Below are 11,005 nucleotides of genomic sequence, written 5' to 3' on the forward strand. Positions count from 1 at the left end.
TAAAAAGACATTTTTATCTCTGCCCAATTCCACCAATTTAATTAAGAGAAGAATTTAGTCCCAATCAAACTCATGTATTCAAACTAGAGTGCACGGGTTATGCCAATCGAGTTCTGCTATTTATCTCGGGTCAAACCTCGGGTTAAACCTCAAAGCCAATAAACGGCACCGTTTCAATCCTTTTTTTTTTCCTTTCATTCTCCATAAAACGACGTCGTTTTAGCTTGGTTAAGGCAGCAACGACAACCCCAAATTACTCAATTGGATCAGTTCATACTTCATAATGCAGGAAAACTGGAAAAGAATTCTTCAACAAGAAAGAAGCTCAAATGATTTAAAAATTTCTGCATCCTTCTGGGTTTCTGAAACCTCTCCGACAAATTCAAAAACCATAAAGGAAAATCAGACAAAGTTAAATAAAAAATCTGTTGAAGAACTTCACAAAATTTACAAGTTTCGCTTTGACCACTGTGATTGTTCTTGCTTCTAAGAATAGTGATACTACATTTTGATTATAGTTGTTGTACTATACTTCCAGAATTTATTTGTCCATAAGTTTCGCCTATGATCTGCTTGGGGATTTCAGATGGTTCTCTTAGCCCAAGCTCTTTTTGCATAGAGTGAGAAAAACCCAAATAAAATATACATGTAATGCTGACATCTCATTAAATTGCTAACTAAGTCTTCATGCAAGTATCATTTACCAATGACAATGATACCAGTTGTGAAACGAAGGGGAAGAAAGCAGTGGTCTAACATAGAAATAGAAGGAGAATGGCTGTGGTGAGAGTAAGACGAAGAGGAGAGAAAGCAATTTAGGGCAACGAGCAATTTGGGACTGTCGTTGCTGCCTTAACCAAGCTAAAATGATGTCGTTTTAGGGAGAATGAAAGCGAAAAAAAAACAAAAAAAATTGAAATAGCGTTGTTTATTAGTTTCGGGGTTTGACCCGGAATTTGACTCATGGTAAATAGTATTTTCGCATGCCAATCAGCCCATCGGCATCCTTTTTCTTCTTTTCAGAGTCACTATTAACTGGCTTGGCATTTCTAGTACAACTCCAGACTTCATAATTCTCGTGATGTTATAAGGCTCCCCGTATGCAGTCAATCTAACCGGAAGACAATTTACTTTGGACACAAAATAAAGTCTGGAGCGGAGTCGTTCATTGCATATCGATATTCTTGTAAAACTCATCAACTATCATTATTATCAGCACATGTACACTATACCTGGGTTTAGCATGATGCATAACACAGATGAATGGGGTGTGTCTAACCAGCCTATACTTCATATGACTAGGCAACAACCGCAAGAAATTCAACTTCTGGATAAAATCAACTTTCTACTGCTCCAATTTTCAGTAATTTGATACGCTATGAATCATATTCTACCATCAATAGATTGAAATGGCCCAACAGAGTTTACATCGAGTCTTCTTGGCAGATCCTTATTCATTGAGATACTCTGAGCCACTTAGATACTCAGCATGCTCTTCAAAATACTCAATCAATCGCTTTAAGAACCCATCACTACTTACTGTCTCAGTGTCGCAGACAAGACAACACTGTCTTCTTGCCCGTGTCACTGCCACGTTCATTCGTCTGCGGTCACTCAGAAACCCCACCTGAAATATTTCAAAAGAAGTCTTGAGTTGCAACCATTTTTACAACTTATTTCTTGGGCACAGTGAGACTATTAATATCTAAATGCTAAAAAGCAACAACAGTAGAGCATGGATGGTTAGACTACCTCTTTCTTTGAGTTTGATCGAACCATTGAAATAATAATCGCCTCCTTCTCCCGCCCTTGGAAACCATCAACTGTTGAGATCTCCATATTTTTTAGCTTATCATCCTTACTTCTCAATATCTTCAGTAAGACAACCTGCAGTATAAGTTGCAAAATAAATTATATACAGAGTTTATGCATGAAAAAGTTACTATGTTTCCATTTATTTGGTAACCAATTCAAACAGTCCCTAAATGCGTCGAGTTGTGAAATTAATTGTGATTGTTGAAAAAGTACCAAAGGAACTTTCATACCTGCGCAGCATAAGGGGTAATAATTCCAATATCAGAAGCATGGACTCCACTTTGAATCAATCTCTTTGCATGGGCCATGGCAACCTCAGCTTCACCTTCATTCATTGTGCTATCTTCTTCGTCCTTCTTTTCTTCCATGTCACATCTGAAGCAGATCAACATGAACAATTAACAATATTCATATGCATCATAATGGAGTTTACAGCTTATGGGGATTCCAGATTAATTTAAAAAATTCCAGCAGTAAACAGTGTACCCGGCTATGTCTATGAGAAGAAGGGTTGGTTCTGTAGAAGATGTCCTCTTTACACCCTCAAGATCAAAAAGCATATGTGCTGCAACACTTGGATGGGCTTTGATCTGTAATCATTAATGACTGTGAACTATCATGAAAAGCCAAAATTTGACTTCTGTTTATTTACTTATTTTAACTGTATAGCCTGCATCCAGAAAAGATTGGAGTACCTTGCTGTTGTAAAGCTCCTTAGATGACCAATTCATAATATGCTCATGCATGCGATACTGTACAGTCAGCATAGACGTTACTTCATCTCCATAAAGGTCTGCAAGACGCTCAAAGAGAGTTCTTCCTAATCCTTTCTTCTCAGCTTCCACACTTTGGACGGTTGGAGGAAGCTGAAGATGGTCTCCTGCGAGTATACATCTTGAACCCTGAAACAAGTACATATTGTTTGAGGATTAGTACCCAAAACCTTTTTCCCCTGAAATTCATTAATTCACCACAAATATGTTAACGAGAAAACACACATATCGGAAGCAAAAACAATTATGTCAACTCTCTTTGAAGATCACATTCATATTGCAATAGCCACCCAAAAAGAATAATCATTAACAATCCGATATGAGTAAAAATTAGTGCATTAAGATCCTGTAATGTAAGCCTGTGACTGTTTGTTTTAAGTGTATAAACATGTTTTCGCATTCAAAAGCCTATGCATACATTCCTGCAATAAGCACCAGTACCTTCAGTAGAGCTATCCAGCATGCTATCTCAAGTGCCTGAGCAGCTTCATCAATAATTACCAAATCAAATGATGTATTATCCAGCTTGCGAGAAACTGCACCAGTCAAAGTTGTCAACACTACATCTGCATTTTTAATCACATCTGTCACAGCTAACTGCTGTCTTTTACGCTCTTCTTTGGAAAGAGTCCTAAGCTCCTTCTGGATTTCTCTCCTAGTGTTTTTGTCCTTGGTTTTCAGCAATTTCCCATTTAATGCCTAAAAAGAACGTAAAGACATATTGAGATATTTATAAAATCAATATTGTCAGGCAAGCATGAAATTCATTCTTGCTCATATAAAAAATCAAAAGAGGAATGCCAACTAATGACTTCCATGAACCATTGGGACTGATTAGCTTATAACAGTGGTGTATCATCTTTCTGGAAAGTTCTCAATCTCATATCCAGGCAAAAGTAAATCATTAAAAATTTTAAAAAAAGGGCAAAGAAAACTTATAGTTGAACATCAAATATGAATAATAGTGTAGCTCTAGTTCTATACCTTCATTTCTTTTCGGATGTCACTTGCAAGAGAACTATTATCCCCTCGCAGAACCTACCAGAAAATAACCAAGTATAAGAATGTCAAATAACTGAATAATCCAGAAGGAAATATTCCATTACACTGCCATATTCAGTAACTAGAAGAGAGAGTTCTAGCAACTGATAACAGAGTATGCATTCATTTTTCATGAACGTATGAGTGCAGTGAATGGGCGGTATTTAAAATGTACCCAAAAAAATTAATGAAAAATTGAATTCCGGTTTTCTTTTTTTCTCATTTTCAAATTTGCAGGTTTATACATACCTGTGCATCCAGTGCACTTTCCAACACTTGAGGTAGTAAACGCGCAGGATGCCCTAGTCTCACCAGCCTTACTCTAATCAAAGAAGTGGAAATGAAAATACATTTTAGGTATAATAACTTACCACATAAAACCAAGTTAACACATACTATATGAAATCGAAATACAGACCCTTACAAGTTATTTTGCAATCCAGAGTCATTTGATCAGGATGGTAGTAATTTATTCAAGTCAAAGCACATATTTTCACTATTAAGGAAAAATTCAAATTGTGAAAATCACAGAAGTGTACCAAAACCACAAATTTGCAGCATAGTTCAAGAGTATAACATTTTTCATTCTTAATTATTTAATCAAGCTGCATTGCATGCCATCACTATGTTATCCATAACGGTAAACCATGTTCATACGGAAAAAGGACAATATTGGGATTATGATAAAATTAGAACATCTATGGCTTTGCCAAATACTTTTACCATAGTCCAAGTCAAGATTTAACATATGATATCATTTCCTAACGTATAAAGGCATCTATACCTGTGAGGAACAAGCCGTTCAACAATGTTATCAACAGCAATATTTGAAGCAGCACATGCAAGAATCTTTGATCCACGTTTCACTTCTTGTAAGATAATTTCTACCACTGTAGTGGTTTTTCCAGTTCCAGGGGGTCCATGCAGCATGAAGACATTCTTTGATGACAGGGCCTTTGAAATGGCATCTTTCTTGAACAAACATAAAAATAGACAAGTGAAACAAAAGCAAAGCAGAGAACGTGCTTTAGTTAGTGAGAAAAGAAGCATGGGATAAACCTTGCAACTAAATATCCAAATATATAAAGCCAACATGCATGAAGAACAAACACAAACTTAAATCACAGGATTCTATGTATCTGATCATTTGGACCATGCTAATTATCTATATAAGGCCCAACCGTCTGATTGCCTAATTTGAGCCAAAATATCTGAGCAGGATTACTTCTCTACTAGACAATAGAGTCTGCTCAGTAATCACTAAGATATACCAAAATACAGAATTTCTAAATAACAAGCAGAATTAGATTTTCATATAAAAAGAGAATGTTATATGCTCAAGTGCAAAATACTTGTATGATTGGAGAGTTAACATGTTCTGATATCAAAAATATTTTCACCATTGATCATATTGAAAAGAAATAAATATCTTGAAAAACAGTAACAAACTAAACAAGAAGAATAAGAAAGACTCATGAACCTTCCAGAAAGGAGAAATATAGAAGTGTTTTCTTATTCACCTGAGAGTGATCAAGGTTAGAGTTAAAAGGTTTGAAGGCAATGTCCTTTTTCAACACTGTTGGCTTTTGCTCTCCGAATAAGACAGGTATTAAGCCAGCAGCAGGTCCATTCTGCACACCTTTGCTCAACTGAATCAAGGCATCCTTCATCCTACGGTAAGTCACCTGTATATTATGCCCGTTTCAGTAAGCAAGCTCATTCTATTTGATGACTGAACTAACACCTTATAACCCACTAGGTGTTATGAATTAGCATCATACCTTTTCTGAATTCTGTGGCTTGTACAAGCCATATGTACAGTAGAAAATTATGAATGTAGAATATGATACTTCTATTAAAGTTCAACCACTGCTATTCACATGATACAAAGATACGAATTCCACACGAACATTACAAAAGGTATGATGCTAATTCCACACGAACATTACACCAGGAAATAGAAGAAATCCAAAAATTTAAACAAAAATGATTTTTCATCTCATACAACTCACAACAGATTATAAATTTCAAAAAGCATACCTCATTTGCCAGCTTCTCCAGGCGTAGAGGACTATTTAAACCTTCTTCTGGGATGTCATCAAAAGCAACAGTGATTGAGGAGTCCTGTTCATTAAAACACCAAATCAGTGATCACGAGGCACCAAGAGGAAGATCATGCACAACTGGAAAGATGAGTAAGAACAAATTCACCCAAAATCCTGTTCCAAAATCAAAATTACCTTTAACCGGTAGACTACACCTTGTCCAAGAGCAGGAGATCCTAAATCAGCTTTATTTGGTTTTAACACAACTACATCATGGGTTCCAAACTGCACCAGGTCAACGATACATCAGGAATTCCCAAAAGAGGAGTAAATGGGGAATTGAAGCAAAAGAATGTTATAAATTTCACTATGAGTCAACATAAACACAGTCAGGATCATTTCCTAATAGTTAAGAAATAATGAATCCCTATCTCCAGTGAGAAGAACAAGGAAAACGAGAACTACTTGAAGGGGAACAACAACAGACTGAAAACTACAGTATCTAATGGCAGATTTATAAGCCCCTTAATGAATTGTCCAGTGCTAACAAATTCTTTTCCGTTTATCGATCATATGATTGATGGATTTTGTATGATTTCGTGATGAAAATTCTGTTAATGATGCTGGAGAGATTTTCCTACTGCTAAAATTGGTCACCAAACTAATAATGAAATTAGCATGGAATGTCACATTGGTAATATAACAAATGAGAACAAGAAACCTTATATGGATAACAATAACATTAATCCTTAAACTGTTAACATGTTTACGAATCAAACATGAAGTGTGCACACTGTAGTCAGACCCATAATGGAAGCAATAAAAATAAAATACTTTACTCATATCTGATAAAACAATCATATTATGCCTCACCAACCTTCAATTCAATTGCTAACACTAAAGATACCATGCTTCAATTTTCATTGCAGTAATGAAAACAAAATGGGACAGAAATGAAACACCTTGTGAGCAGGAAGAACATCTCCTTTAGTGGATTGAAACTCAAGAAGAGTTTTCCCCATCAGTCCTGTCTATTATCATAATCAAATTCAAAAAGTAAATAAATCTCTAATTTTTTTGGCCGTTAAGAAAATTATATATAATAAAAATAAACCCGTATAAAGTTAGTAGAACCTGAGCATCAACACACTTCAAATTAAGAATAGTGGAGCCCTTCTTTTGAGCTGTATCAAGATTTCTCGACGCCCCAGAAGTGATAGAGGCTGATATTTCGGCTTCCTATGACCAAAGAGACCGTATTTAATTGGTTTGTGAGGTAAATGACAATGAGAAAGTAAAAATGAAAAAAAAAAAAAGAGAATTGGGTTGATAAAAGAAACCTTCTCTAAGTCAATTAAAGGGGCCATAACGGAGACGAATTCTTGAAGAGACACAGCTGATTGTTTCTCCTTCGTCTTCCTTCCCTCCATTGTGTTCTTGCTGAGTGATTCTCCGCTTTCTGTCTGCTTTGGCTTTAGAGACAAACAAAGAGAGTGAAATGGCGAAGCGTGAAGCGGGTCTGCGTTTTTAAAAGCATCATATTTAAAAAAAAAAACATGTGCAAAACATTTTTACTGTTTTTCATTTCAAACACAAAAACACAGAAAATGAAAGCGTTACCAAATAAACCGTTTTCTCAATATTCCCTTTTAATTTTTTTAGCAATGAATGGATAATAGATTTTCTCCTTTCTGATATTTTGCTATGCGTAGTCGTAATACTAGTTTTTTGTGAGCATTCACTATATTGACATTGGCTAAATCTAAATTAATATTGATATAAAATGTCCAAACTAAATTTTAGCAAAATTTTCTTAGCATATATGAAAAATGATGTGCAATCAAATCTTTAACTTACAAAAAGGGGTTTGCAAAAACGTACTTACAGAATTATCCAAAATTATAAGAGGCCAGTTTTGTTATTGATGGTAAGTAATAGACCTGAGATTCGACTCTTAATACAGATTTGAGAAAATAATAAATTATTTTTGTAACCCAAATGCTGCCTGAAAGGAGTGTTGAGGTTGGCTTTTCGAAACTCTCCCTTCCGTCAGCTTTCTAATCTCTTGTAGCAGCTCAACAAAATTGATTGATACAACAATCAAAATAATAACGCAATGCAACACACTGCAATGCAATGCAGAGTGGCCTCAAGATGTGGAGACAACATAATTGGTACACTAAATTCATGTAAACTAAATCAAATTCTGCTTTGCCCCCAAAATCTCTGTCAAGTATATAACTGGGGAATAAATTCAATTAAAATTCCTTGAAAGCTTTATGGAGCACTGCAACTTCAATTGTTATCCTACTTGTATATGAGAGCATCACGCCCAGGTCCAACGCCAATATAATTGATTGGTACACCAACAAGTTCTTCTATCCTCTCCACGAACTCACGTGCTCCCTTTGGCAGGTCTGAGTAGTTTCTAACAGAAGAGATATCAGACTGCCACCCGGGTAAAACTTCATACTCGACCTAAACGCAGAGGAAGGAAACAAGAGTTACAAAGAGGAAGCAAGTACTTGTACCTGAAATCAAAAGGTAATTCCTACAATTTTACTGGCATCAAATTGAAGTTTCAATATGGTTGTCAGGCAGTATTACAGAACCAATGGTGGGATGGGAGATATCTTTATTCTTAACTACTAAAGCTTTCAATTGTCTTTCACTGTTTGGGTAGCTCAAATGAAGAAAAGGCCATCAACAGATGACATTTTTTTCCCTTCTGTGCTTCCTATTATGTGTGATATTCAAATCAGCAACAAACTATGATAGTGTGATATTCAAATCAGCAACAAACAATGATAGTCAATGCAATATATAATATTACCGTTTTAACCATATTAAGTATCTAATGAGTTGGGAAAAAACGAACTTGCCTTCAATTGCTCAAGCAGTAGAAGATCTGCAGGGAATGATTTGACTGGTGTACCATCAAATTGTTTATAAGCAACACCAAGCTGAATTTCAGGAAGCTCTGATAAAACATCCAATTTGGTGAGATTCAAAGAAGAGAAACCATTAATTTGACAGCAGTACTTCAATGCAACAACATCAAGCCAACCACAACGGCGAGGGCGACCAGTAGTAGTGCCAAACTCCTGCCCGGCCAACCTAAGGCGGTCACCTCCTTGCCCAAAAATTTCAGTCGGGAAAGGACCAGAACCTACCCTAGTAGTGTATGCTTTTACCTGCATAGAAGAAGAACAAAGTTAAGAGCTTAAAAAACCTTTGATCAACATGCTTTTCCTTTGAAGAAGCAAGCCTATTTTCACAAAAGAAACAATTCCCTGACAAAAGAGAGAGAGATAGAGAGAGAGAAACCAAGAGGAATAGATGAACAAAGTAACCACTAACCACACCAATTAGATCACCAACAACTCTTGGAGCAATGCCGAGACCACTGCAAATCCCGCCAGCTGATGGACTAGAGGAAGTCACAAATGGATAAGTTCCGAAGTCAATATCCAGCATGGTTGCCTGACCACCTTCAACCAGAATCTTCCGCTTCTGAGCAATGGACTCATTCATGAAATGCACTGTATCAGTGATGAAAGGCTCCAGCCTCTCGGCAAATCTCTTGTATTTTTCAACTTCTTCCCTGAGAACATCTGGGGTATACTTAAAACCTGGGAATCTTGCAGCTGCATCTGATAATAAAAGATCAAGCTTCTGAGGGAAAGTATCCATGTGCCTCAAGTCACATACTCTAATACCATTTCGGATCACCTTGCTTGAGTAAGCAGGTCCTATTCCTCTCCTGGTTGTGCCAATAAATGATTTAGCAAGCTCAGCTTCCCTAAGTCCATCTATCTCTTGATGAAAATCAAAGAGCAGGTGAGCCCGATCAGACACCAAAATCCTTCCCTTGCAGGAGACTCCATTAGCTTCCAGGCCATCAATTTCATTGAACAAGCCTGGCAGATGCACCACAACTCCATTTCCAATAACACATACAGTATCCTCATTCAGAATGCCCGATGGAACAAGATGCAGGGCAAATTTCTTTCCCTCTGCATTGTAGATAGTGTGACCAGCATTAGCTCCGCCCTGTTATCAGCAATGCTTAAGGCTTACAATTACCAGAAATCAAAATAACCATCTGATTACAACCTAAATTAACATTAACCCAAAAAAAAAAAGGTTCAGCAAACTGTTCCAAAATAACTGCTAAAAGATAGAAATCAGCCTTAAATGTTGTAACGCAAACAAACCATTGAATTGTGTACGGCAAAACAAAAGCACCTATACGCACAGACATTAGTGTACGGGTTGTCACAGTACAAAAATTCTACAACTGAACAGTGTGTTTGATAGTACTTTTGTAGACAGCCCTTTGGAGCAAAAATCAAATCTCACAAGAGCATGTAAAAGCAACTTCGCGTAAAAGCCCTTTCAAGTAAAGCACTTCTCACCAAAACACTAGAAACACAAGTAAAATCAAGGCACATTTCTCGTCAACTAAAGCACTTACAAGTGTTTTTTTTTTTTCTCCTTTCTGAGCAAATAAAAATCTAAAATGATCATAATAATTAATTAAATTTTAATAAAAGAGAGGTGTGGTGTTACTTGACAGCGAGCAACGATGTCGAAGTGCTCGGCAAGGATATCGACGAGCTTGCCTTTGCCTTCATCGCCCCACTGGGAACCCAACACGCCCGAGACCTGACTCAGCGACTCGATTTGACTCGGTAACTCGTTGGCCGTCACGGTTAACGAAGATGGAGCAGCCCCCGCCTTTGTCCTTGACTCGAAAGAAACGACGTCGCTGTTGCGGCGGAGGTGGAGAGTGGGCCTAAAGCCGGCCCACTTGGGTCCCGTTATAGGGCCGGCGTGGTTGAACTTCACCGAGGAGATATTCATGCTGCGTAGTAGTTGAGCGAAAGAAAAAGTGAAAAAGTGTGCAACCCAGAGAGAGAGAGAGAGAGAGAGAGAACAAGTGGGCTTTAGAGAGTGACCGCGCGACTAGGGATGGGCATATTTTAACCGAACCGATCTAAACCGATCCAAACGGATTATTTGGATCGGTTTGAATCAGTTTCATTAGTAAAAAAATTAGTTTTGGTTTATTGGATTGCAAACCGACATCATTCGGTTTGAAAGGATTCTAAACCGATTCAAACCGATCCAATCCAAAAATATTATATAATTACATTATATTCTAAGTTAAACAATCTAACTAATTATATTTATCATTTTATGCAAATTTTCACAAATTCAAAACTAATTAGGCCATAAGTTTTGACGGACAAGATGCACAATATTTTAATTGTCAAATATTGTTCAACTTTATTTTAATTTTGTGAGTTTATTTTGAATGAATAGGTT

General features: G+C 36.8%; 2 protein-coding genes across 2 annotated transcripts; both read right to left on the reverse strand.

Moving 5' to 3' along the window:
* Positions 1-474: 474 nt before the first annotated feature.
* On the reverse strand, positions 475-7,175 carry LOC18031333 (DNA-binding protein SMUBP-2). The gene is made up of 15 exons (XM_006421384.2): positions 7,015-7,175; positions 6,809-6,913; positions 6,637-6,705; positions 5,870-5,959; positions 5,670-5,753; positions 5,150-5,314; positions 4,414-4,601; positions 3,879-3,951; positions 3,573-3,626; positions 3,030-3,287; positions 2,511-2,717; positions 2,302-2,405; positions 2,046-2,190; positions 1,753-1,887; positions 475-1,627 (listed from the first exon to the last, which is right to left on the reverse strand). The coding sequence occupies exons 1-15, from the start codon at positions 7,102-7,104 to the stop codon at positions 1,451-1,453; spliced, it is 1,944 nt and encodes a 647-aa protein (XP_006421447.1). The 5' UTR covers positions 7,105-7,175; the 3' UTR covers positions 475-1,450.
* Positions 7,176-7,555: 380 nt separating this feature from the next.
* On the reverse strand, positions 7,556-10,585 carry LOC18032015 (adenylosuccinate synthetase 2, chloroplastic). Its single transcript, XM_006421385.1, has 4 exons — positions 10,247-10,585; positions 9,035-9,727; positions 8,557-8,868; positions 7,556-8,152 (listed from the first exon to the last, which is right to left on the reverse strand). Exons 1-4 carry the CDS (start codon positions 10,538-10,540, stop codon positions 7,982-7,984), a joined length of 1,470 nt encoding a protein of 489 aa, XP_006421448.1. The 5' UTR covers positions 10,541-10,585; the 3' UTR covers positions 7,556-7,981.
* Positions 10,586-11,005: the final 420 nt, after the last annotated feature.

Source organism: Citrus clementina, unplaced genomic scaffold, assembly GCF_000493195.1.
Source record: "Citrus clementina cultivar Clemenules unplaced genomic scaffold, Citrus_clementina_v1.0 scaffold_9, whole genome shotgun sequence".
Lineage (NCBI taxonomy): Eukaryota > Viridiplantae > Streptophyta > Magnoliopsida > Sapindales > Rutaceae > Citrus > Citrus x clementina.

Coding starts and splice junctions, on each gene's coding strand:
- LOC18031333 (XM_006421384.2), bottom strand. CDS start 7,104: ATGGAGGGAAGGAAGACGAAGGAGAAACAATCAGCTGTGTCTCTTCAA. Junction 5,960..6,636: donor ATGTTCTTCCTGCTCACAAG/GTGTTTCATTTC, acceptor GACCTGGTGCAG/TTTGGAACCCATGATGTAGT. Junction 4,602..5,149: donor CTAACCTTGATCACTCTCAG/GTGAATAAGAAA, acceptor TGTTTGTTCAAG/AAAGATGCCATTTCAAAGGC.
- LOC18032015 (XM_006421385.1), bottom strand. CDS start 10,540: ATGAATATCTCCTCGGTGAAGTTCAACCACGCCGGCCCTATAACGGGA. Junction 9,728..10,246: donor ACATCGTTGCTCGCTGTCAA/GTAACACCACAC, acceptor TGCTGATAACAG/GGCGGAGCTAATGCTGGTCA. Junction 8,153..8,556: donor TACTGCTTGAGCAATTGAAG/GCAAGTTCGTTT, acceptor CTCTGCGTTTAG/GTCGAGTATGAAGTTTTACC.